The sequence below is a fragment of the Oncorhynchus tshawytscha genome, linkage group LG12 (genome assembly GCF_018296145.1).
Source record: "Oncorhynchus tshawytscha isolate Ot180627B linkage group LG12, Otsh_v2.0, whole genome shotgun sequence".
NCBI classification, from domain to species: Eukaryota; Metazoa; Chordata; class Actinopteri; order Salmoniformes; family Salmonidae; genus Oncorhynchus; species Oncorhynchus tshawytscha.
Genome location: NC_056440.1, coordinates 62054239 through 62081407, shown reverse-complemented (window position 1 = coordinate 62081407; position 27169 = coordinate 62054239). Strand labels below are relative to the sequence as shown.

General features: G+C 42.4%; 3 protein-coding genes across 6 annotated transcripts in view; 1 reads left to right on the top strand and 2 right to left on the bottom strand.

Annotated features, from left to right (window-relative positions):
• Nucleotides 1-279: 279 nt before the first annotated feature.
• On the bottom strand, nt 280-2727 carry sult5a1 (sulfotransferase family 5A, member 1). Its single transcript, XM_024440004.2, has 6 exons — nt 2452-2727; nt 1896-2104; nt 1645-1771; nt 1452-1549; nt 754-934; nt 280-599 (listed from the first exon to the last, which is right to left on the bottom strand). Exons 1-6 carry the CDS (start codon nt 2588-2590, stop codon nt 469-471), a joined length of 885 nt encoding a protein of 294 aa, XP_024295772.1. The 5' UTR covers nt 2591-2727; the 3' UTR covers nt 280-468.
• Nucleotides 2728-17586: 14859 nt separating this feature from the next.
• LOC112263584 (dipeptidase 1-like) lies at nt 17587-22717 on the top strand. 2 transcript variants are annotated; one of them, XR_002955512.2, is made up of 7 exons: nt 17587-17807; nt 18337-18469; nt 18815-19030; nt 19472-19544; nt 21589-21664; nt 21867-22006; nt 22197-22717. XR_002955512.2 is itself a non-coding variant. In XM_024440003.2 (3 exons), exons 1-3 carry the CDS (start codon nt 21513-21515, stop codon nt 22331-22333), a joined length of 429 nt encoding a protein of 142 aa, XP_024295771.1. In that variant the 5' UTR covers nt 21495-21512; the 3' UTR covers nt 22334-22717. The 2 variants fall into 2 exon arrangements, 1 of the variants encoding a protein (XP_024295771.1); XM_024440003.2 differs by lacking the exons at nt 17587-17807; nt 18337-18469; nt 18815-19030; nt 19472-19544 and having other exon boundaries at nt 21495-21664.
• The window catches only part of LOC112263583 (putative solute carrier family 22 member 31), an 18756-nt gene continuing 14303 nt past the window's right edge, over nt 22717-27169 (bottom strand). For all 3 annotated transcript variants that reach the window (XM_042330869.1, XM_024440001.2, XM_024440000.2), the window contains 4 exons: nt 26620-26728; nt 26224-26438; nt 25808-25919; nt 22717-25588 (listed from right to left, as the gene is read on the bottom strand). In XM_042330869.1, coding sequence (XP_042186803.1) covers nt 25144-25588; nt 25808-25919; nt 26224-26438; nt 26620-26728 — 881 coding nt within the window. In that variant the 3' untranslated portion in view covers nt 22717-25143. The remainder of the gene's footprint in view (nt 25589-25807; nt 25920-26223; nt 26439-26619; nt 26729-27169) is intronic.

Sequence of the window (27169 nt, the reverse complement as noted above, 5' to 3'; positions counted from 1 at the left end):
GTGTGTATCATTTCAATAACTTTGTTTATGATTTGAGAGCCGTTTTTGATTTTGAACACAGGTAAAACTGTTTTGAGGCGAATGTTTCACTTTGCGAGAGGAGTCAGAGGTCATGTAAATAGTGCTTGAAGATGAGGTTTTGTGTTTAATGTTTTCAGGAAATGGAGCAAGGTTTCAGAAATTGTGTTTTAGCAATTGAGAAAAACTGTAACTGGAACATTTAGATTTCTTTAGAGGTGGAAAAACCCAACAACAACAACAAATAGGTCACACACAATATTTGTTTATATTAGCATATCAATTTTATTATATTATTTTACTATATTAGCTTATGTACATTACATTTACATTCACAAAAACACGGAGAACATCAGTGGGAGAATACCAGGACTTGTATGAAGCGTATCCATCAATCTCCGGTGGCATGGAGGATAAGGGCCCTCCCCTGATCCCCAGAGGCCTGTCCTCCTACTCCTCCTCCCCCTCAGGACACTCCCACAGAAAGGTCAGAGGACAGTCTTGCATCTGGTAGCTGTAGACGGTGTCGAATAGACAAATCTGGTCCTCTGTGAAAGTGTTTCTCCAGTCACCAATTTTACCTGCAAACAGAACAAGGTCTTCATTATTATGGCCCATCTCTCTCCACAGCACTGTGAGTGCAGGGGAGGCCTATGGTACTGTTCTATCCTTCTGGCACTGACTGAAACATATCTCTAGTCAGGATTGTACTCCTGTTGAGCAAGGGAGCCCCACCTTTCCTCATGAATTTGCCTTTGCTGTGGTCCATGATCTCCTGTGGGACCAGGGTGTAGTTCACCATGGCGTTGTCTCTCATGCTGCTAAAGCTGCAGTGTCTCAGGGAGCTGGTTAACTCCTCGCCCGCTAGGGGGCACTGCAGGAAAGCGCTGATCTTCTCCATCGAGCCTCGCAGGTCCTGAGAAAAGTCAATACTCTTATTATAGTTATGGACAAAGAGGGTTGTTTTCACAAGAGGCTGAATTGATCTTCTTTGTCTAGTCTATCAACAACATTTGTGGCATACTAAGAGATCAAACGCTCATTAGGTCAGATACAGTGAATATCTGTAATGCAAGCAATTATTTTTACTAAAACAATGTTCATGTGGTATTTTATGTGCACCTGTTCTCCAAGAATAAATCATGATGTCACTTAAAATAGCATCTCACAAAGGTCTATTTATAATTTATGACTAATATTTTCATGTCTGAAGGACAGCCTATTTCTGTAGTTAACACAATCTCAGAGAATCATGAGACTGTAATACAACTGCTGTGATACAAGTGTTGTGTTTTGATGCCCTTAAGTTGACATGTCTACAATAAGGTTAGGGGTGACACAACTGCCATGGGGAAGAGAGAATGTAATGGGGTGTTTGCAATTTATGACAACCACAATAAATAGCAGACAGTAATAGAGAAGAGTTCTCCTACCAGCCACATATCCTCATAAGAGATATGAAGAACATTTGCCAAGACTTCTGCTTGTTTCGTCCAGCCTTTCACATGATCGAACCAGGACCCATAACTCACTGTAAAAAGGGTCAACGTTGGATTAGATCTGACTGTTAACAGGGGGATTAAATCCCAGAATTGCTTGAGGTACAAATCATTAGTGTCAACTCACCTGATCCCTCCAGAAAACTATCCAGAAACTCATCAAATGAGTTGGGTTCTGGGAGGAATTTGGCCATTTTATGGAAGTGGTAATATGACACAACAACATCTTTGGGGTTTCTGGCAACATAGATGACCTAAGAGACGGGGTGGAGATAGTGTCACTTGCTATTAATATATTATTTCCATAGAGTTGCTCTACAAAAAAAGGAAATGTCTCACAGCATTGAGAATAGTTTCTTTAACATAACCACATCCTACCTTAGCTTTGGAGCCCTGGAGGGCAGAGGCCAGCAGGTTGTAGGGCAGGTGAGTGGTGATGATTCGGGGCCCTTGGGTGGCCCCCAGCACCTTTGCACTATAATACTGTTCCAGCCAGGGGGCTCGGGCCCAGTTGGGAACAGTTTTGGAGAGTTGTGGGTCCCCTCTGTTTTTCACAAGAGTGACAATCTCCTGCATCCAGGTAGTCCCTTTAACCAGAGACCACAGAGGGAAAGAAAGAAGAGTTAAAGAGAGAGAACTGTACACCTAATACCTCTGTCTTCATTGAATCCCTCCCTAAACCACTACTTCCATAAAGTTAGGCTGTCTGAGAGAAGTGGATCTTGAAAACAATTAATCAATGACAAGCAAAAACAACCGTGACAATACAATAACCTACTGTAGTCTGTACATATACAGTTATTAAAAACCTGACCGTTTTCTTCAACTGCAAAGTGTGTGAAAGAGGGAGAAGGACTAAAGTTGGCTAGTGTTGCAGCATGTCTAATGTGTTGTGACACAGAGCAGAGGTGTGACAGAGCTGTCCTGTCCTTACCTGATTTGGGGTAGGTGACGATGACGGTGTCCCTGTCCTGGAACTTGAAGTGGCAGGCATAGTTCAGGGAGTCCTGGGTGTGAATGTGCCCAGGGAATGAGATGTGATGGAAGGTCTCTGTCACGTCCAGTCTGGCCATGTCTGTCTGTCTGCCTGCCTGTCGGCTTGTCTACTTAACTGCCTGTCTGCCTTTTGGTCTGCCTGTGCCTGTCTCTCCGTCTGTTTGTCCGACTGACTATCTGTGAGGAAGTATGAGATGATCTGGCTTGCTACAGACCTTAAATAGCGAAGCAGTAAGATACAACAGGAACTGTAAGAGGAACTCTAAAGCTGAGTGGGTGTAGCCGTAGAAACCGTTTAATGTTGTCTGGATGGTGGGGGATTTCCCAGCAGGAAATGTACTGTATGGTACATACTGTAGCCATGGGAATTGCCACTTGTATAGAGATCATTTTCTTTTGTACAGATGAAGTTGGGGCTGAGTAAAATGATCCGCACTGCCTGTACATAAAAATTGTCTCTGAGCCTGTTCGTCTGGGTCGCAAAGCTGGGATCCTTAGTTGATACATCCATTTTTGGACTTATAAATTAACGATATATACTCATTGATGCTTAAGGAATGTAACTTTATAAATGCCTCACGAGCTTAGTTAAACTGTCCTACTCCATCAGAACCCAAAATACAAGCTTAATTTACTCCAATGATTGTGAACAATGTAATTGTAAACAAACACTATATAGCCTCAAAACATAGTTAAAGGCCCAGTGCAGAAATATGTTTTTCACCCATGTTTTATATATATTTCCACACTATGAGGTTGGAATAATACTGTGAAATTGTAAAAATTATGATAATGTTCTTTTAGTGTAAGTGCTGTTTGAAAAGACCACCTGAAATCTCAGCCTGTTTTGAAGGGTTGGAGTTTTGACCTGCCTGGTGACATCGCCAGGTGGTAAATGAGTAGGAAAGAGAGTTCCAAACCTCTCTACCAATAACAGTTTTCCCCTCCCCACTCAGACCACTCCCAGAAAGTCCTAGCAAAATTCTTGCCTGAGAAATTGCTATTTGCTACGAAGCTATTTTTGTTTCTGTTTGACCATTTTAATTGAAAACAATCACAGTAAGGGATTCAATTGTTACCCAGAAATGATTTGATTTTGAGATGAAAGCAGCTGCATTGGACCTTTAAGGGCTCCTCTTTGGAAATTCAGGGTTACAGAATGATTGAAATTTAAAGGCGATGTTACTGCGTTAGCGGTGACAGCATTCACGGTAAACACTGCATATGTCGGCTCACTCGGAAATGACCTTTACATTTATTTTGCGCAATCTGGAACGCTTCAGCGATACAGATTGAATGGAGCCCAAAACTATCATTTTGATATCATGGATGGTTCATCCTTGCATCTATAGCTCTGTCTATGAGTGTGAGAGTGGTTACATTTCTCCAAACCCATCCCTCAGCTTTTTACCAAAACAGAGGCAGGGTGACCACTTTGTTATTGTTTCAATTAAGGATTCTAGCTTTAATACTACAGTACTTTCTGCCAGACTGCAGGATTTTTCTGTTTCATGACGAGGGTGACTGGAGTCCTTGATCATACTACAGTGTGGAGTTATATTTTTGCCACAAGGACGAGAGTTGTTGATGATGAGCGAAGAGTCCTGAGGGCGCTCTAAGGATGTTTTATCTAAGAGTTGATTATCATAATGCAAACAAGTCATGACCTTCGCAAGGCTCTTTTTACTGCTCCTGATAGAGAGCGTACTATAATCTGATTCAAATTAACATTTTACCTCCAAACACTGTTATTTTAAGAATAGACTTCTAAGTAACCATTCCTAAGAGGCTATTATTGTTTTATTTCACCTTTATTTAACCAGGTAGGTCAGTTGAGAACAAGTTCTCATTTACAACTGCGACCTGGCCAAGATAAAGCAAAGCAGTGCGACAAAAACAACAACACAGAGTTACACATAAACAAACGTACAGTCAATAACACAAAAGAAAAGAAAAATAGAAAAATCTATGTACAGTGTGTGCAAATGTAGAAGAGTAGGGAGGTCAGCAATAAATAAGCCCAAGAGGTGAAATAATTACAATTTAGCATTAACACTGGAGTGATAGATGTGCAAGTAGAGATACTGGGGTGCAAAAGAGCAAGAGGGTAAGTAATACTATGGGGATGAGGTAGTCGGGTGTGCTATTTACAGATTGGCTGTGTACAGGTACAGTGATCGGTAAGCTGCTCAGACAGCTGATGCTTAAAGTTAGAGAGGGAGATGTAAGACTCCAGCTTCAGTGATTTTTGCAAATCGTTCCAGTCATTGGCAGCAGAGAACTGGAAGGAAAGGCGCCCAAAGGAAGTGTTGGTTTTGGGGATGACCAGTGAAATATACCTGCTGGAGCGCGTACTATGGGTGGGTGTTGCTATGGTGACCAGTGAGCTGAGATAAGGCAGGGCTTTATCAAGCAAAGACTTATAGATGACCTGGAGCCAGTGGGTTTGGCGACAAATATGTAGTGAGGACCAGCCAACGAGAGCATACAGGTCGCAGTGGTGGGTAGTATATGGGGCTTTGGTGACAAAACGGATGGCATTGTGATAGATCACATCCAGTTTGCTGAGTGTTGGGGGATATTTTGTAAATTACATTGGATGGGTAGGATAGTCAGTTTTACGAGGGGTATGTTTGGCAGCATGAGTGAAGGAGGCTTTGTTGCGAAATAGGAAGCAGACTTTAGATTTAATTTTGGATTGGAGATGCTTAATATGAGTCTGGAAGGAGAGTTTACAGTCTAACCAGGCGCCTAGGTATTTGTAGTTGTCCACATATTCTAGGTCAGAACCATCCAGAGTAGTGATGCTAGTCGGGCGGGAGGGTGAATGCAGCAATCGATTGAAGAGCATGCACTTAGTTTTACTAGCATTTTACTAGCATGCAAAAGTAGTTGGAGGCCACGGAAGAAGTGTTGTATGGCATTGAAGCTATGGGATGGTCCTCACAATAGTCAGGAAGATAAGCTAATGGTACCCATAAAATGATGAATTCAGTCATAAATTAATAAACCAACACGGTGGCCTTGTGTTTAGAGTGTCTGCACTGAGATTGGAAGATTGGGGGTTCCATCTCTGGTCGAGTCATACCAGGGATTGAACCTCATGCCTCTCTGCTTGGCACTCTGCATTAAGGAAATGGATTGGGGTTGAGGTCCTGCGACCGACTAGCGTCATGTCCATGGGGTTTACTTGCTCCTGTCCCTATGTGTCGTTCTGGCTTGGACAAGGATTACTTGTCTAAGGCTTACCATTTAGGATTATTAGGAATACCTGTAATGTATCATATGCTAATTAGCAGCAAAAGTTTCCAGGATCCCATATAGGCCTAGCAACGTAGAACAGTGAGAGGACGAGAGAAAAGGTCTCGAAAATACCACGGAAAAGCCTGGATTAGCTGAGTCAACCGTTCATTATGCCTTAATTTAGAGTGGGGCTCCAGAAACATGGACGTACACAGACCACTCTGCTCAACACGTAAGCGGGCCTCAATCATCTGTGAACACGAGTGGTCTAGATGAGCACTTATACAGCCAAGGATCCACAAGAGACTTGCTATAGGGAACAGATAAAGGATGTGACCAGTTTCTCACAGTAGGGAAATATTCCTGCAGCAACAGGAAATGTGAATTTTTGTATGGACTATAATTAATGGCCTCTTTTGTAGGGGTTGATAAAGTATTAATAAGGTCAAATCAAGTCTGACATTTTTAAGTGGAAATTAAAAACTTTATAAGCCTTGAATACAGTAGAACTTTGAATTTCCTGCTGTGCTGGACATTTCCTGCAACAACAGGGTGGTTAAATTAAGATCCTACAGCTGTAGGCAGCTATAGTCTATGTACATCTTGGTGAGGCAAACAAATTTTTTTGGGGGATGCATGCCAGCAAAGCCACTACACAACACATTACAGTTTTTTCCAACTGCTTACACACATTTTCAAAACGGTCTCCTTTTTCAAAACTCTACACACAATTCCCAAAACTGCACACACAAAATGCAAAATGCCTCACATCTCCTTCAAAATGAAACTCTGCATTCAAAATGCCATAAACACATGTCAGAATGAAGCATTTGCATCAAATGGCAAACACTGCTTTCATAATAGTACATTTTTGGATATACCATGTAAACACGGTTTTTCTAAATCTAAAGCTCTTTGGTCTTTCATAGGCTCATATCTACATTTCAATACAATGTTCTACAGTGAAAGTAATCTGCTGAGAGGGGTAACAAGTACACTAAACACCAATGCAATGTAGAAACAGAAGGGGGTAGGGGGGCAGTCACCAGTGCTAAGCTACGCTTCATCTCTTCTCCGGCCTGGGTCTGGTCACAATACTTCGTCCACATCACAAGATACATTTTCTCTTGCCAAACATCGCGGGAAGTATCTCCTAGCATTCGCGTGAAACTGAAAGCGCGAACCACTGCTTTTAATCAGGGCAAGGTGACCGGAAACATGACCGAATACAAACAGTGTAGCTATTCCCTCCGCAAGGCAATCAAGCAAGCTAAGGGTCAGTATAGAGACAAGTAGAATCTCAATTCAACGGCTCAGACACAAGAGGTATGTGGCAGGGTCTACAGTCAATCACGGATGTCTTGCTCCCAGACAGACTAAATAACTTTTTGCCCGCTTTGAGGACAATACAGTGCCACTGACACGTCCCGCAACCAAAACATGCGGACTCTCCTTCACTGCAGCCTACGTGAGGAAAACATTTAAACGTGTCAACCCTCGCAAGGCTGCAGGCCCAGACGGCATCCCCAGCCGCGCCCTCAGAGCATGCGCAGACCAGCTGGCTGGTGTGTTTACGGACATATTCAATCAATCCCTATCCCAGTCTGTTGTTCCCACATGCTTCAAGAGGGCCACCATTGTTCCTGTTCCCAAGAAAACTAAGGTAACTGAGCTAAACGACTACCGCCCGTAGCACTCACTTCCGTCATCATGAAGTGCTTTGAGAGACTAGTCAAGGACCATATCACCTCCACCCTACCTGACACCCTAGACCCACTCCAATTTGCTTACCGCCCAAATAGGTCCACAGACGATGCAATCTCAACCACACTGCACACTGCCCTAACCCATCTGGACAAGAGGAATACCTATGTGAGAATGCTGTTCATCGACTACAGCTCGGCATTTAACACCATGGTGCCCTCCAAGCTCGTCATCAAGCTCGAGACGCTGGGTCTCGACCCCGCCCTGTGGAACTGGGTACTGGACTTCCTGACGGGCCGCCCCAGGTGGTGAGGGTAGGCAACAACATCTCCACCCCGCTGATCCTCAACACTGGGGCCCCACAAGGGTGCGTTCTGAGCCCTCTCCTGTACTCCCTGTTCAACCACGACTGCGTGGCCACGCACGCCTCCAACTCAATCATCAAGTTTGCGGACGACACAACAGTGGTAGGCTTGATTACCAACAACGACGAGACGGCCTACAGGGAGGAGGTGAGGGCCCTCGGAGTGTTGTGTCAGGAAAATAACCTCACACTCAACGTCAACAAAACTAAGGAGATTATTGTGGACTTCAGGAAACAGCAGAGGGAACACCCCCTATCCACATCGATGGAACAGTAGTGGAGAGGGTAGTAAGTTTTAAGTTCCTCGGCATACACATCACAGACAAACTGAATTGGTCCACCCACACAGACAGCATCGTGAGGAAGGCGCAGCAGCGAATCTTCAACCTCAGGAGGCTGAAGAAATTTGGCTTGTCATCTAAAACCCTCACAAGCTTTTACAGATGCACAATCGAGAGCATCCTGTTGGGCTGTATGACCGCCTGGTACGGAAACTGCCACAACTGTAAGGCTCTCCAGAGGGTAGTGAGGTCTGCACAATGCATCACCAGGGGCAAACTACCTGCCCTCCAGGACACCTACACCACCCGATGTCACAGGAAGGCCAAAAATATCATGAAGGACAAAAACCACCCGAGCCACTGCCTGTTCACCCAACTATCATCCAGAAGGCAAGGTCAGTACAGGTACATCAAAGCAGGTACCGAGAGACTGAAAAACAGCTTCTCTCAAGGCCATCAGACTGTTAAACAGCAATCACTAACATTGAGTGGCTGCTACCAACATACTGACTCAACTCCAGCCACTTTAATAATGGGAATTGATGGGAAATTATGTCAAATATATCACTAGCCATTTTAAACAATGCTACCTAATATAATGTTTACATACCCTACATTATTCATCTCATATGTATACGCATATACTGTACTCTATATCATCTACTGCATCTTTATGTAATACATGTATCACTAGCCACTTTAACTATGCCACTTTCTTTACATACTCATCTCATATGTATATACTGTACTCAATACCATCTACTGTATCTTGCCTATGCCGCTCTGTACCATCACTCATTCATATATCTTTATGTACATATTCTTTATCCCCTTACACTTGTGTCTATAAGGTAGTAGTTTTGGAATTGTTAGCTAGATTACTTGTTGGTTATTACTGCATTGTCGGAACTAGCTACGCTCGCATTAACATCTGCTAACCATGTGTATGTGGCAAATAAAATTTGATTTGAGCATGGCGTATCCAACCTTGGACAGAGGCAACCTCTATGTCCCCACATGCGTCCTCCATTGCCTGGAGAAGCCGCATGCGGGCATAGGGTTGGCGATCATACAATTTCCAGTGCCAGGCTGAGAAGAATTCCTCTATGGGATTTAGAAAAGGTGAATATGGGGGTAGGTACAAAACTACAAATTGTGGATGGGTGGCAAACCAGTTTTGGACCAGAACAGCCCGGTGAAAACTAACATTGTCCCATAAAACCACAAATCTAGCAGGCTCCTGATCTGGATCAGGGACAAGCATTGTGTAAATTGCATCCAGAAAAGTGAGCATATGGCCGGTGTTGTACGGACCCAGTGTGGCATTATGATGGAGGACCCGTTTTGAGTGATGGCAGCACACATAGTTATATTATCCCCACGCTATCCAGGGACATTGGTAATTGCCCTCTGCCCTATTACATTTCTTCTGCGGTGCCTGGTTTTGGTGAGGTTGAAGCCAACCTCATCCACATAAATAAATTAATGGCAAATCACATGGGCATCCAGCTCCAATACTCTCTGTAACAGACAAAAGGATATACAGATGAGTAAATATGGTATGTCTGAAGTACTGGAAGTAGTGTTGCATACATACCTCTACAAAGTCATGTCGCATATTCTTGACTCTGTCAGAGTTTCTCTCAAATGGCACCTTGTAAAGTTGTTTCATCGTCACTCGGTGCCGTTGGAGGATGCGTTGTATGGTCAACAGGCTTACAGCATTGATGTTGTTACAGTTTTTTCCAACTGCTTACACAAGTTTTCAAAACTGTCTCCTTTTTTTCACCTAAGCTACGCTTCATCGCTTCTCCGGCCTGAGTCTGGCCACAATACTTCGTCCACATCACAGGATACGTTTTCTCTTGCCAAACATCGAGGGAAGTATCTCCTAGAATGGCGTATCGAACCTTGGACAGAGGCAACCTCTATGTCCCCACATAGACCATATTTATAATTGCAGTCTCTTGTACATCTGTAAACAAGCGTCCTCGTCCTCCATGATGTCTTTGCCTTTCCACTCTGTACAGAATTCAATTTTGAATAATTTTGCATGCCCAACTTTTCAGTTTTTGATTTGTTAAAAAAGTTTGAAATATCCAATAAATGTTGTTCCACTTCATGATTGTGTCCCACTTGTTGTTGATTCTTCACAAAAAATACAGTTTTATATCTTTATGTTTGAAGCCTGAAATGTGGCAAAAGGTCGCAAAGTTCAAGGGGGCCGAATACTTTCGCAAGGCACTGTATAGGCCTATACTACAGTAAAGCAGTGATTGGTTAGTGATCAGTTAAGCTATTAGTGTTTGCACATGTGAGGAGTGTGTGTGTGACCTGGTGAATAAGTGTAGCATTTTGATTGGTTGTGTTTGGTTGTTCGATTTTTGTGTTTTAGGTAGAGAATTGTGTGTAGTGTTTTGAAAAAAGTGTTTTATGCAATTGACAACTGAGTCAAACGCTGAGAAATAGCTTATGGTTTTGGATATCTGGTGTGTAGTTTTGCACTTTGAGTGAGAGGTTTCAAAAATCGTGTGACATGAAAATATATATATATTTTTTTGCACTTTAACGGTGACAAAGTTTGACCACAAACTGTTAGGGCCTACATAAAGCTGTCCCAACAGCAGAGTCCCAACAGCAGTCCCAACACATTACCACTGCTACACCTGGATATCAGCGGAGTGTTGTCTGGCAGCGAAACAGTTCATTCAGCCTTTTAAAAATACATAGCTGATATGGCTGACTTGCTTAAGCAAATGTGGTTTCTACTGAGTATTGAGATGTACAAACTATGGCATAAGGTGATGACAAGTTTATAAGAGGTAATCAGTCATTTCGATTAAGACATTAATGAGCGAGCTAGGACGAACGTAGTCTATATAACTATTTGTTCAGCACTTTTGAAAATGTACAGCAACAGAATTCCGAACATGGGCCGTTCTTAGAGTATTCTTCCTGTACACCAAGTCAGAACCGTAGGATAAATAAAAGGGGGCATATAAGCAGACAATGAAAGCTCTTACAATATTTCAATGATTACATTTCTCTAAAACAAGTTATAGGCTATATATATATGCACCATCAAGCCAGAACGCTAGGTGAAATTAAGAGGGGAAAATAGGCCAAATTATTAGGGTGAGTCACATGGGCTACTAACAGCACAATATATACTTAGAATTAATTTCTTAGCTACAGTATACATATCTTCCCTGGCATATTACATAATTTATGCAGCAGCGTACAAGACATTTTTGGACTCTTGTTGTGCTGTCCTCACTTGAACAGGAAGGTGGTGCGGCAGTCCTTCGTGGGCAAATTTTGTCATCAAAATCTGTCATTCTCTGGGTTTGTTAAGGTCGTAGCTCTAGAAAGAGGCCCTGAGTTCCCGACTTACAATTCCGAGTTGGATGACCGTTCAAAATGTATTTTCCCAGTCAGAGCTCTTTTTTTTACCAACTTCCCAGTTGTCTTGAACTCACTGAAGTCAGATTTCCCAGTTCTGAGTTAACAGTTGTTTTGAGTGCTGCAGAAATCATGCTGGATTGACAGCATGGCCAATGTTGAATGTTTATTATTTTAAGCTTGGAAAAGCCCTTAAACCCAAAATTGGGACCACACACATATTCCACTGAATAGCAGGCTAGTGATTGCTTTTCAATGCTTGCAGTTCATCACTGATTCCTTCCAAACCACTCATTGTTGAATTTGCGATTTCCGACTTGTTGTGTAATGTTTGTCCAATGGTCAATGAGCACCGATATGTTTTATCTATAATTTATCTTCATTATTTCTCTTCATAATGACAAGGATTGAAAAGGATTTGCCAGTAGATTGTTGACTTGATTCATGATGATGACTGCTAGCTAAGATTTAGAAAGTATGATGATGACATAATCAGTCCAATCAAAGCTGCTGTACATATAACATGATTTGACGTAATTTTATCTGTGGCCAATGACCTTGAGCCTTCTTGGACGGGCACTTCTAATGTAACTCTATGGCAGCACCCAAGGGGCTTGAATTTTTTTAGCTCACCCTTAGGTTTGGCAGTGACGTAGAGTCCCCATGAGTGACAGAACACTGAGCCAATCACGTTTATATTTTTACCGATGTTTATTTTTTAAAATATTTTTGCAATTTAGCAGATGCCCTTATCTAGACCAATTAGGGTTAAGTGCCTTGCTAAAGTGCACATTAACCAATTTTTCACTTAGTTCGCTCAGGGATTCAAACCAGCAACCTTTTGGTTACTGGCCCAACACTCTTAACTGCTAGGCTACTGTACCTGTTGCCTTGTGTTGTAGAAATTCATACTGAGAAAGACTTTGTAATTTCTTTAAACAATCATCTTTATTTAATATCGATTAATTATTGCAATAATGAGAATTGTCAACCCAACAGTCAACAGACCTTTGGGCCCAGTAGCCTAACCTTTACAGACAATGACGTTTTTATATAGCTGACACTAAAGATGCTTAGTCATGGCTGGTTCCACCCCTCCCACATAGATTTATGGGCACCACTTTGGGTTCATCCTGTTGTCATCTGCCTCTGCCTCTGCCTATGTCTCTGGCGTTGTTTCTCAGATGCAAGAATGATTAGAAACAATAAGGGTTTTGTTCTATTCCTCCAGGCTCTCTTTATCTCAGTTACACCCAACACATTTTATCTATGGAATGCCAGCTGTAGGTTATTAGGCTCCTCTCAGTTCACACAGACATTTAATAGAACATAAATGTCGTACTATTAGTTAAGTAAATAACCTATTAGTATACAATGTATTAAATTAACTATTACTATCAAACAAATCAGGTAAATATGTAATTGTTCGATCAAGTTCTCCCATTTTGAAATTTCTCTCAATTTAAAAGAAAAATTCCAAGGTTTAAAAAGACGTTAAGAAATTCTCTGCAATCTAAATCAGAGTACATTTTTCATCAGTATGAAACAACTCATCATGTTAATACTACTCCAACTGGTCAGCATGGTAGAAATAACCATTTCCATCCCCATAGCACCATCTGTAGAAACTAAAATTAGCATATCCTGTTGGACAAATCCAGGTAGTGACTCCCGTTTAGAGGAAGAGGAAAACATGGTTAGCACTGTTATTTTAATTTGAAACCCTGTCTATATGAACATGGAAACCCATACCATTGTCAAAATATTGCCTAATTAGTGGTCCCACAACGGGGTGTTGTATCCACACTGGGATATCGCCTACTGCGATTACTATAGTATAGATTATCTTACGTCTATCCAAATGTGCAAAACCTCCTACAGAGTACCCATGTCTCCTATCTAACTATGTAACACGGTCCCCAAAAAATCCAACAAAACACTCACAATAAAACATTACAATAGTAAGCCAGTACATACCGGTTTACATCATTTATCAAACATTTTATCAAAACATTACACATTATAATTTGAACTTCACCAAGCCAGATGCCCTCGCAAGGCGTTTTTATATAGCTGACACTAAAAACTTAATCATGACTGGTTCCACCACTCCCATTTAGATTGGGGGACCCCATAAGTCAGTTTGGATTCATCCTGTGGTCATCTGCCTCTGGTTTTGTTTCTCAGATGTAAGAATGATTAGAAACAACAAGGGTTTTGTTCTATTCCTCCAGGCTCTCTTTATCTCAGTTTCACCCAACACATCTTATCTATGGAATGCCAGCTCTAGGTTTTTAGGCTCCTCTCTGTTCACACAGACATTTCATAGAACAGAAATGTCTTACTATTAGTTAAGTATATAATCGTTAACTATTAATATCAAACAAATCACGTAAATATGTAATTGTTCTATCACACCTGGCATAGGCAGGTATTGTGACTCAAATATAGATGTACAGTGCCTTGCGAAAGTATTCGGCCCCCTTGAACTTTGCGACCTTTTGCCACATTTCAGGCTTCAAACATTAAAGATATAAAACTGTATTTTTTTGTGAAGAATCAACAACAAGTGGAACACAATCATGAAGTGGAACGACATTTATTGGATATTTCAAACTTTTTTAACAAATCAAAAACTGAAAAATTGGGCGTGCAAAATTATTCAGCCCCCTTAAGTTAATACTTTGTAGCGCCACCTTTTGCTGCGATTACAGCTGTAAGTCGCTTGGGGTATGTCTCTATCAGTTTTGCACATCGAGAGACTGAATTGTTTTCCCATTCCTCCTTGCAAAACAGCTTGAGCTCAGTGAGGTTGGATGGAGAGCATTTGTGAACAGCAGTTTTCAGTTCTTTCCACAGATTCTCGATTGGATTCAGGTCTGGACTTTGACTTGGCCATTCTAACACCTGGATATGTTTATTTTTGAACCATTCCATTGTAGATTTTGCTTTATGTTTTGGATCATTGTCTTGTTGGAAGACAAATCTCCGTCCCAGTCTCAGGTCTTTTGCAGACTCCATCAGATTTTCTTCCAGAATGGTCCTGTATTTGGCTCCATCCATCTTCCCATCAATTTTAACCATCTTCCCTGTCCCTGCTGAAGAAAATCAGGCCCAAACCATGATGCTGCCACCACCATGTTTGACAGTGGGGATTGTGTGTTCAGGGTGATGAGCTGTGTTGCTTTTACGCCAAACATAACGTTTTGCATTGTTGCCAAAAAGTTCAATTTTGGTTTCATCTGACCAGAGCACCTTCTTCCACATGTTTGGTGTGTCTCCCAGGGGCTTGTGGCAAACTTTAAACAACACTTTTTATGGATATCTTTAAGAAATGGCTTTCTTCTTGCCACTCTTCCATAAAGGCCAGATTTGTGCAATATACGACTGATTGTTGTCCTATGGACAGAGTCTCCCACCTCAGCTGTAGATCTCTGCAGTTCATCCAGAGTGATCATGGGCCTCTTGGCTGCATCTCTGATCAGTCTTCTCCTTGTATGGGCTGAAAGTTTAGAGGGACGGCCAGGTCTTGGTAGATTTGCAGTGGTCTGATGCTCCTTCCATTTCAATAGTATTGCTTGCACAGTGCTCCTTGGGATGTTTAAAGCTTGGGAAATCTTTTTGTATCCAAATCCGGCTTTAAACTTCTTCACAACAGTATCTCGGACCTGCCTGGTGTGTTCCTTGTTCTTCATGATGCTCTCTGCGCTTTTAACGGACCTCTGAGACTATCACAGTGCAGGTGCATTTATACGGAGACTTGATTACACACAGGTGGATTGTATTTATCATCATTAGTCATTTAGGTCAACATTGGATCATTCAGAGATCCTCACTGAACTTCTGGAGAGAGTTTGCTGCACTGAAAGTAAAGGGGCTGAATAATTTTGCACGCCCAATTTTTCAGTTTTTGATTTGTTAAAAAAGTTTGAAATATCCAATAAATGTCGTTCCACTTCATGATTGTGTCCCACTTGTTGTTGATTCTTCACAAAAAAATATAGTTTTATATCTTTATGTTTGAAGCCTGAAATGTGGCATAAGGTCGCAAAGTTCAAGGGGGCCGAATACTTTCGCAAGGCACTGTATTTATATTTTTAGGCATATAACAGTGACTCCACTCTGAGTAGAGCAAAAGGTTAACCCTTTAGATAGATCTGATTAAACTTCCCCTGACCCCTGATAGACTCCGACACTCAGCACATATTGTTGATGAGGTGCTATCTACAGTTGAAGTCGGAAGTTTACATACACCTTAGCCAAATACATCTAAACTCAGTTTTTCACAATTCCTGACATTTAATCCTAGTAAAAATTACATGTCTTAGGTCAGTTAGGATTACCACTTTATTTTAAGAATGTGAAATGTCAGAATAATAGTAGAGATAATTATTTATTTCAGCTTTTATTTATTTATTCACATTCCCAGTGGGTCAGAAGTTTACATACACTCAATTAGTATTTGGTAGCATTGCCTTTAAATTGTTTAACTTGAGTCAAACTTTTTGGGTAGCCTTCCACAAGCTTCCTACAATAAGTTGGGTGAATTTTGGCCCATTCCTCCTGACAGAGCTGGTGTAACTGAGTCAGGTTTGTAGGCCTCCTTGCTCGCACACGCTTTTTCGGTTCTGCCCACAAATCTTCCATAGAATTTAAGTCAGGGCTTTGTGATGGCCACTCCAATACCTTGACATTGTTGTACTTAAGCCATTTTGCCACAACTTTGGAAGTGTGCTGGAATCATTGTCCATTTGGAAGACCCATTTGCGACCAAGCTTTAACTTCCTGACTGATGTCTTGAGATGTTGCTTCAATATATCCACATAATGTTCCTACCTCATGATGCCATCTTTTTGTGAAGTGCACCAGTCCCTCCTGCAGCAAAGCACCCCCACAACATGATGCTGCCACCCCCGTGCTTCATGGTTAGGATGGTGTTCTTCATCTTGTAAGCCTCCCCCTTTTTCCTCCAAACATAACGATGGTCATTAGGGCCAAACAGTTCTATTTTTGTTTAATCAGACAAGAGGACATTTCTCCAAAAAGTACAATCTTTGTCATCCCGTAGTCTGCAAACCGTAGTCTGGCTTTTTTATGGTGTATTTGGAGCAGTGGCTTCTTATATGCTGAGCGGCCTTTGAAGTTATGTCGATATGGGACTCGTTTTACTGTGGATATAGATACCTTCGTACCTGTTTCCTCCAGCATCTTCACAAGGTCCTTTGCTGTTGTTCTGGGATTGATTTGCACTTTTTGCACCAAAGTACGTTCATCTCTAGGAGACAGAACGCTTCTCCTTCCTGAGCGGTATGACGGCTGCGTGGTCCCATGGTGTTTATACTTGCGTACTATTGTTTGTACAGATGAGCGTGGTACCTTCAGGCATTTGGAAATTGATCCCAATGATGAACCAGACTTTTGGTCTTGGCTGATTTCTTTTGATTTTCCCATGATGTCAAGCAAAGAGGCACTGAGTTTGAAGGTAGGCCTTGAAACACATCCACAGGTTCACCTCCAATTGACAATTAGCCCATCAGAAGCTTCTAAAGTCATGACATCCTTTTCTGGAATTTTCCAAGCTGTTTAAAGGCACAGTCAACTTAGTGTATGTAAACCTCTGACCCACTGGAATTGGGATACAGTGAATTATAAGTGAAATAATCTGTCTGGAAACAATTGTTGTAAAAATTACTTGTGTCATACACAAAGTAGATGTCCTAACCAACTTGCCAAAACTATAGTTTGTTAACAAGAAATTTGTGGAGTGGTTGAAAAATGAGTTTTAATGACTCCAACATAAATGTATGTAAACTTACGACTTCAACTGTACATATATTTATAACACATTTTAATATAATTTCTTATTTGAGTGGTCATGCCATCATTGGGTATCGGGCAGTGTCCAACGTTAATCCACATCTATATCATTACTGGGGTTGTCTTGCATATGAATTTCAAACTTGAGGGAGTTGTACTGAACATTACACATTAACCAATATGCTCAACGTCATGTGTTTACTTTACAACCAAAGTGATAATGACAGAGGAACTGAGGAGGCATAATAAACTCTCTCTGTATTTGAGCCTGACCCACAAAGAGACACTTTGAGGACAGAGGAAGAGTGTGGAGGGAACACAGTGAACTGTGAAATCTGAAGAGGCACAAGACACACCAAAGATGACCTGCCCTGGCAGATGAGGATGAAGTTTAACAGCCAGCTGAATACAGTGGATCTGTACACCCTCATCAACACACACACCAACATCCCCAAGATCAGGGAGGGACGACTGGCAGCACAGGTACACACACGCATGCACTCACGCACGCACGAACGCACACGCACACACACAAAACCGACAGGGACTCACAAAAAGGTGTATGTGAGGGTGGTTAATAATACATGTATTACATCAGGGATCATCAACTAGATTCAGCCGCGGGTCAATTTCTTTCTTGAGAGGATGGTTGGGGGTCCGGAACATAATTACAAATAATTTGTAGACTGCAAATTGACTGCAAGAAGCCCAGATATAATACATAATATTTTACTAACACATAATAATGTCAAACCTTGCATACATCTGTATATGATCACGTGCCTCTCTCTATTATACGTGGGAGTACTTGGGAACTGATCTCCCAGATTAAAATCACTTGGAGCTGATTTCATGGTGCTTTTACAGTTTTTTATGTCCAACAATGAAAATTCAACAAAATTAGTTTTTTTTTGCTCAGAAAACTTGGGGTGGGCAAATAAAACTGCCAGTTGGGGAACTCTGCATTACATGATAACAATAAACTGATCAGATGTTTATTGTACCCTTACAGTCCTGGGCAGCACATGTACCATGTGAGACTCAGTACAAAGATGCCGCCAGACAAATTCTTGAGCAGATAGTCGTCATCCACAGAATGTGTATGAAATACCCAGAAGCCTTCATGTTTGCTTCCAGCAGCAAAGGTGAGAGTCATCTACAAAAAAAATCTGATCAAAGGTTATACAGTAAGGGCTCTATTCAATATCTAAAGCGGAAGTGTTGTAGATTCCGCAATATACATTTCAAGGTCATTTCCGATTGAGCCAAACATATGCAGCGTTTACCGTGAATGCAGTCTCCGCTAAACTTCAATCACACCGTAGAGCTGAACTTCCGCGATACGGATTGAATGGAGCCATACATTTGGTTATGAGAATGAAAGCCCTTTTTAAAATATATTTTTTTAGAACACTCCACTGTGAAATACCATAGATAGCAAAGTTGTATTCACTTCCCACCTGTATTATCAATCATTTCTTTTACCACAGATATCGTGGATGTAGTCAGAACAGGACAGCCAGTCTGATCGGGGTGGAAGGATGACACTCTTTGGACAGCAGCCTGGGTACCCTGCGTACCATGTACCACCCGGGGGTCCGCTACCTCACCCTCACCCACAGCTGCAACACTCCATGGCGAGTAGGCTACCCTGCTGACGACAGGGCCACCCTGGTCTGGGGACTAGGTGCCACAGATTATACTCAGTAAGTGACAAGGTGCTCAACATTTTTTTTCCTAAGATTCCTAAGTTTGTCAACACTTTACACACCGTATGATGCACTCTCAAAGAGCACATACAGCGAAGATAAAAATGACAAGAATGCATATGAATGAGACACAACAGGTAACAGCTGAAACTGCTTATTAAGAGACAAATAAAATACTGTATTTCACAGAATTCTGTGGTGGGGAAAATAGGGGATTCCTGCTGCCACCTGTTTCAGAGGTGTCATATTCTGGGAGAGTCGTCTAAACAGATGGGCCTGCTAATCAAACCATGGCCCTGGACAGATTACAGAGCCTAGTGAATCCCTCAGCTCCTCACTGATTCATATCATATTAGCAGGATATAGGAAAGTGGAAGAGAAATATGCCTTCCAGAAGCTGGCCGGGTATTTTACTGTGGTTGTGTGTTTTCCCCCCAGGGCAGACAATTGGCTAGTGGATTCGGGAGCCAAGCCATGAGCGCAGCACAATGGACTGTCTGAGTTTGGAAAGGTTAGTCTATCACACTGAGTCACACACGCACACTTTGGAAATACCCACTCATATCATAGGTCAAATCTACTATACTATTTGGCGCAGCTTGTAATACTTCTGCTTTTGAGTTTATTTGGAAATCAGATATAAATGCCTGTCATAAACATAGGTATTCCAAGTAAATGTTTTAATCAAATGGGCAATTCCTCAGAAACTATTGGGTTACCCTCAATACTTATTTTCATCTACAGCTTGCCTTCATTTATGTTATAGCAGTATTATATCACCGGTATAAAACACATTGGATGAAAACATGTACATTCTCTTGGCAGACTATCCAAGCTACAAACCATATCATTAGGCTGAATGAATCACATATAATTGTCTCGAAAACACCAGTAGGGTGACACAGTAAGAGGGTCATTTCCCCCAGTCCTGGCAGAAACATTCATAACGGTTTTTCACCCGACAGCAACTGGTATTTGAGATTAACTGCATTGGGATGTTGATTGACTTGGCCCACGTGTCAGAGAACGTGATGAACCAGGTTCTAGACCTGTCCAAAGCCCCAGTCATCTTCAGTCACTCCTCTGACTACGCTGTGTGCCCACACAAGAGGAACGTGCCTGACGACGTCCTGAGGAAGGTGGTGAATGAAGGGGGAGAGGGGCAAGGGGATAGTGGACTACAGAATATATATGAGGAACTTAGTCATTCATTCCCCTTAGACATCATCCCTTCCCTGAGGACGGTGATGAGTCAGGGGAGAAGGGTGAGAGACGAGGGAACAGAGAATTGGGAGTTTGGTAGTGAGAGGACAAATACTAGGGGAGCAGGCAGATTGAGGGGATGGGATGCTGAGGAGGGTGAGTTGTATAAAGGAATTAGACCTGAGAGTGGTGGTGAGTGATAGGATGAAGGGGTATGTGACAGGGGGGATAACGGGAAGAACATGGATTGAGAAAACAGACAGAGAACAGAAAATGGGTTAAGAGTGAAAAGGAGGTGTCTGGGTATATAGGCTGAGGGGAGGATGAGAAAGGGCTAAGAGGAAGGTTGAGACAGGTTGTTTTAGGCAAAGACCAAGAAAAGTAAGCAATAAGACTGCAAAAGAAACGTGGTAATGTCTACAGTGATATTAAAACTACAATGATATCAAAAGGAAGTTAGAAAAGCCATCAGATCTTTCCAATACTTTGGAAAACAGACACAAACTAGAAGCAGGTTTTCATCAAGGATCTCTCTGTACTTTGCTCCATTCATCTTTGCCTCATTCTTGACTAGTCTCCCAGTCCCTGACGCTGAAAAACATCCCCACAGCATGATGCTGCCACCACCATGCTTCACCGTAGGGTTGGTGCCAGGTTTCCTCCAGACATGACGCTTGGAATTAACACCAAAGAGTTCAATCTTGTTTCTCATGGTCTGAGTCCTTTAGTTGCCTTTTGGCAAATTCCTAATGGGGTTTCATGTGCCTTTAACCGAAGAGGGGCTTCCGTCTGGCCACTACCATAAAGACCTGATTGGTGGAGTGCTGCAGAGATGGTTGTCCTTCTGGAAGGTTCTCCCATCTCCACAGAGGAACTCTGGAGCTCTGTCAGAGTGACCGCTGGGTTCTTGGTCACCTCCCTGACCAAGGCCCTTCTCAACACAATCCTGTCTCTGAGCTCCACGGACAATTCCTTTGGCCTCGTGGCTTGGTTTTTGCTCTGACATACACTGTCAACTATGGGACCTTATATAGACAGGTGTGTGCCTTTCCAAATCATGTCCACAATCAATTGAATTTACCACAGGTGGACTCCAATCAAGTTGTAGAAACATCTCAAGGATGATCAATGGAATCAGGATGCACCTGAACTCAATTTTGAGTCTGAGAGCAAACAGTCTGAATACTTATGTAAATAATGTATTTCTGTTTAAAAAAAGAAAAAGAATTTGTATTTAGAAAAAATACATTTTATAATAAGGCTGTAATGTAACAAAATGTGGAAAAAGGGAAGGGGTCTGAATACTTTCCGAATGCACTGTATATTCACCTTTCTTTTCATATTCAATCTAGATCACTTTGACAAAATGAAAACTGTGGCTGGACACAGTATCATTGGTTTTGGTGGGGATTATGATGGAGTGGGCAGGTGAGTAGAGTGAATTGACCTAGGAGTTAATCGCCTAGTTACAATAAAACACCAATGAACTTGATTGAGCAAAGTGTATTATCTTAAAAGATGTTTTACGTGGAAAGAAACCCATTCTGCTGAGGGAGGAGTGCAGAGATTAGCATAATATTGGCTATATCTTGACACACACACACCCCTCTCTACCTGTGCTGTCTGTCAGGGTCCCGGAGGGTCTGGAGGATGTGTTTAAGTACCCTGCTCCGGTGGCAGAGCTGCTGAGCAGAGGATGGACAGATGCCGAGGTGAAAGCTACTCTAGGGGACAACCTGCTCAGTGTGTTCAGAGAGGTGCCTACGCTGTGTGAGTACGACAGTAAAAGTTACACACTATTTCCACAAGATTGATATCAACACACAAGCCTCCATAGATCTACTTCAAAAAGGCTGATGCAATACAAAATACAGTGGCATACACAGAGGAGAAATTTTTTTATGCACTATTTGTTCCAGTGCTTTGTTACCCTCCCTGACTCTGAACTCCTATCTTCCAGGTACGAGACAGCCAGACGATCTTCCCATCCCTTATGAGGAAGTGAAAAATGACTACAGGACCAGCTATGGCTCCCCTGTCCCAACCCAGACAGTGCTGGGACAGTTCTCTCCCTCAGCTCTCTGGCCCTGGCACTAACACTGACTCTGAGCAGCCTGCTGTCCTGGTCTCTCTCTATAAGCCCCCTCTAAATAGACCATGCTGGGTGTGGTGGTATTACCACCCCTTGTCTATGGCAGTAGGCTGCCCAAGGCATAGTAACACCTTACTACTTGAGTTCTGTGTTCTGTGGTCACATCTTTCACAAGTTCTATTGGTGATGGAGTCCATGAACTGTGATTGAAGGAGGTACTTGTACAAAGAAATCTTAACATTACTAAACCAGTAAGTTATTCTGAAACGGTGTTATACACATCACTGTTGACCTTATACCAAGTAAATCCATGACCAGGCTACTTTACATTTTAGAGTTTAAATTAAATGGTTAAATGTAGCCCTCAGTAAATAAATAATCAGGAAAATTGTGTAATCATTAGATTTTATTTGAGTTTAGTGTTGTACCATGAGACATGTGACTAAGGAAATACTAAACTGACTGAAAAGTTTTCAGGGGAGGGTTTATGGTTGAGACATGGATGAGAGACAACAGTGAGCATCCCAAATGATAGATAGGTTGTTCCAGATGTGATTTTCTCAGGCCCTGGCTGAGACAACTGCTGTACTTCAGTCGTCTTTTCCCTGTTCCTATACAGCCCTAGAACATTCATGGAACACTGTCCAATGCGCACAATTAACTTCATTTTGACATTTACAAAATAAACTCAAGGCCAGGCAAGAACGGTGTGCTTCATTCAACAACAGTGTCTATTATCCCATCTGGCTCAATCATTTTGAGAATGCTGTACAAAAAGACGTCATGATCGAGGCTGTTCGGCCATGGTGTGTTTGAACTAACTCCAAGCACCTGGCAATTCTTATCTTATTTACAATCATAACATTTCCAATTCTTCAAAATACAAAAATCAGACTTTGTTGATAATCAAACGTGACACCCAGTTGAGAAAGACAAATGGTAGATTTTGTACAGTCAATACATGAGAGAACAGCACCATCTTGTGGTAAGCATTGTATCAGACATGAAGAACAGGACAGAACTCAATACATTTTCAGTTTAGGCCATTCAAACGTGATTAACGGATGTCATTTTTGAAAAGTGAGGCGAGCAAGCAAATAAAAGTTCAAAATAGAAGTGGATCAGCTTCATAAAAATACGACAGCAACCTTAGTTCAACACCCAGTGACCTCGTTAAGACCCCATTGATGTCAAAAGTGGAATAGCATTGTTGAAAAAGTACTGGCCGGGTCTGAGGGACATTTTGTTTTCCATAATCTGAAAGGAAGTTAATCTCCTCAAACTTGATGCTTGAGGACATTTTTATTCTAGTTTTATATATGTATATAATTCTATATACACAGTATCTTTAGAAGGACAGAATATTGTCAGCTGTGGGGTAAAGTTTTTCCAGATAGCCCCCAGTACAGGAAGTTTATGTTCCCATGCAAGCAAAAGAGAGGGGATGAAACATTAAAAGAGAATGAGTTGGGATAAGAGTAAACATCCTATCCAACAATATAATGTAAAACAGTTTCACAGCCAGGCCAAGAGGGACAACAACGCAAACCTCAAACCACAGTCAAATACCAAAGAGGGCAGTGAAAAGTGGTTTAATAGTTGATCAAATGTATTTTCAGTTAAATTACATAGAATGTTAAGTATCATGTCCTAGCAACTGCCTTTTTTAAACAGGAAAGCTCAGTTTAAGGCAGAGAAATTGATGTGACAACTAATATAAGGTAAAGTACAAGTTAAAGTCGCACTTGAAAGGTTATAATTAAGTAATAAGGGGGGGGCGACTGTTCATATGCCCGACGCAACGCGGAGTGCCTGGATACAGACCTTAGCCGTAGTATATTGGCCATATACCACAAATCCCCGAGGCGCCTTATTGCTATTATAAATTGGTTACCAACGTAACTAGAGCAGTAAAAATACACTGTGTCATACCCGTGGTATATTGTCTGATATACCACAGCTGTCAGCATTCAGGGCTCGAACCACCCAGTTTATAATGACTCAGAGTAGAGGTCATGACCTAATCACATTTCAATAATCTAAAACAACTCTTTATCTCAGAACTCTGTTCCGGGTGCAAATCATCATGTGACAACACCTCATGTTCTTAACACATGTTCAACAAGTGGACAGGATGGAATTACCTTTCATTGCTAAGGTCATAGCTTCGGCGATATTATCAGTGACTGATACTTCATCGAGTTCCCCGCCAAAATCAAACAATTGGCTACAACACATTCCAGTGTGAGCCAAACGGACTATCTGTGAGTTCCCTCGTTGAGTCCCCAGTGAATCAGATTAAGTAACAGTCAGGACCCTGCTCTCGCTCTTTCGCTCTGCAGTAATGAAAAGCACAAGTCACCAGTTAAGTGGACAAGCAACGCTTCTCAAGTGAGCCTTTAGGCTTAGTGGTTAATAAAGTCATAGGTCCTTGCTGCACAACCTGGAGAAGAGAGGGTGTTAACACTGTCTTAGAAACAGCAGATCTCCATCAGTACAAAAACAAAGGACTAGCACACAGTCTTTCAGCAGTCTGTGCAAGCGCACACACACACACACACACACACACACACACACACACACACACACACATCGTTTTTTGTATTATTTGAAACATTTGGCACAACAACAACAGAACACTGACACAGCAAATACACACATCTCAAACTCTCCTCCCCTTCAAAATATCCAAGAAGACCCGTCGTTCATAGCGACACGAATCTGGATCACACTGTCTCAGTGTGGTGGGGAGAGATATTCAGTGGATTTGAGGCGAGGTCTCTCTGTGGGAGAGGAGGATGGCAGTTAGAGGCTGCTAAGACAAGTCCTCTCTTAGTGGTTCTTCCTCCAGTATGCAGTGCACCTCGCTGTTGGAAGGCAACAGTGGGGACTGGGAGGGCACAACGATCTTATAGGGTAAATTGTCTTTGATGAGCATCTTCCTGGTGGCGGTGACCAGGCGGGAGTAGTTATCAGGGTTGTACTCGGAGGCTCCACGCCGGGTATAGAGCAGGGGCAGGTTGTCTTCACGGGACAGGAAGAGAGGGGGCCGTCGCTGGCTCTCTCCATCCTTCAGGGAGTCGGGTAGCGGCTTGCGCTTGCTCTCCGGCAGCAGCATGATGGACAGCACTGAGAGGACGGCGAAGGAGGCGAAGATGACGTGGTGGAGGAAGTAACCCCTGTTGTTCTGAAGCTCCATCATAGAGGAGGCAGCCATCCCCATACAGCCAGACGCTAGCACCAGCCCCAGACAACCACCACTGAGACAGAGGGAGAGAGAGGGTCAGGAGATATATAGAGCTCTACTCTGACATGGTCAAGGGCACCTGACCCAGCATTTGGTGCGGACACACAACCCACATTTCATATGCCTCCCTCAGACAGACAGGTGTCCACATACATGGAAAAACAAACACCCCACCCACAGACAAACTAATGACAGTTTAGTGTGTTCAGGACAGTAGACAGATATTACTTACCGGATTACGGTGGGCATGACCTCACTGGTGAAGAATACACTGAGCATGGCCAGGGCCTGGGAGAAGAGGAGCCCCAGCACAGACAGCAACAACACCAGCACACCACGCAGATCTAGAGAAGGACACGTCGACTCAATAAAAACTAAGCAAACTAGGAAACAGGCACTTGGACCTGAAATCACCTGAATAAATCTAAATGGCCAATCGGAATCTTAACAGTGACATCATTATGAATGGGGTCATCATGGCAAACCTATGGCTACTGTATGAGGAGAAGAGTTACTAATTAACCATGTACAGGGGAGAGAAGACGGTATGAGACCCGGTTTAGAGGCATTTAAAAGAAAATGTGTGTATAGAAATAGTATAGCAACATAGTATCATCATAGCACAGCTATAACGCAGGTTAAACTTACACTGTGTGAGGGCCAGCAGCAGCAGCGAGGACAGGCCGGTGATAATGGCAGACAGAAGCAGGATACCACGGCGACCAAAGCGGTTGACGGACAGGCAGAGGAAGATACATCCCAGAGCTCCAGTCAGCACACGCAGGAAGTAACTAAAGTAGAAGTTATGGGAGTAGCTGTGGAGGTTCCTGATGAAACAGTATTGGATGCCTGTGCCTATGAACCTGGAGGAGTAGAGTTAGGAAAGGTTAGGTCCTTGGCCCAAAACATGAAACTTACTCTGTCCAAACAGTACTGTTAAAAGCAGCTGCGGTAAATACTAACATTACCATTCCTCGTGGCTGTATTGCTCAGTGGAGGGAGTCATATAGAAGGTCATACAAGCCATGTTAGATACTAACTCACATAGTAAAGCTAAGGATGAGGCAGTTCCTCCAGATCACTCGGGTGGAATGCAACTCCAGGACTGAGTGGTAGAAAGGCTGAGTATCATCTGGGTACTCCGCATCGATCTCTACCGAGAAGAAAAGGAGAGGGAGGGAGAGATATGAGCCTGTATTCACACTGCCAATACCACAGCCAAAGGGCACTTGACCCAAACACTGTTCACTTGGTACAAACATATAACCCACATTCCATAGGGAATCTCTCTCCTCAGAACCAGTGCCTACTATTAAGTCACACTAAATGGGAACATTCAATCGGCCTAGAGAATAAGAGCATTGGGCCAGTAACCGAAAGGTCTCTGGTTCAAATCCCATAGCCGACAAGGTGAAAAATCTGTCAGTGTGCCCTTTGAGCAAGGCACTTAACCCTGACTGCTCCTGCAAGTCGCTCTTAATAAGAGCGTCTGATAAATTCCCAAAACATAAATGTAATGATTCCTGATTTGGACTAAGGTAATTCCAGTTTGCGATTTAGTACACTACAGTCGCATTGAAACAAAGAGCTCTTA

Excerpts from the sequence above, each read along its gene's own strand:
- sult5a1 (XM_024440004.2), bottom strand. The coding sequence starts at position 2,590 with ATGGCCAGACTGGACGTGACAGAGACCTTCCATCACATCTCATTCCCT. Across the intron at positions 1,772-1,895 it reads TCCAGGGCTCCAAAGCTAAG|GTCATCTATGTTGCCAGAAA; the intron begins GTAGGATGTGGT and ends CCCGTCTCTTAG. Across the intron at positions 935-1,451 it reads CTTATGAGGATATGTGGCTG|GACCTGCGAGGCTCGATGGA; the intron begins GTAGGAGAACTC and ends GACTTTTCTCAG.
- LOC112263584 (XM_024440003.2), top strand. The coding sequence starts at position 21,513 with ATGTGGAAAAAGGGAAGGGGTCTGAATACTTTCCGAATGCACTGTATA. Across the intron at positions 21,665-21,866 it reads GATTATGATGGAGTGGGCAG|GGTCCCGGAGGGTCTGGAGG; the intron begins GTGAGTAGAGTG and ends GCTGTCTGTCAG. Across the intron at positions 22,007-22,196 it reads CAGAGAGGTGCCTACGCTGT|GTACGAGACAGCCAGACGAT; the intron begins GTGAGTACGACA and ends CCTATCTTCCAG.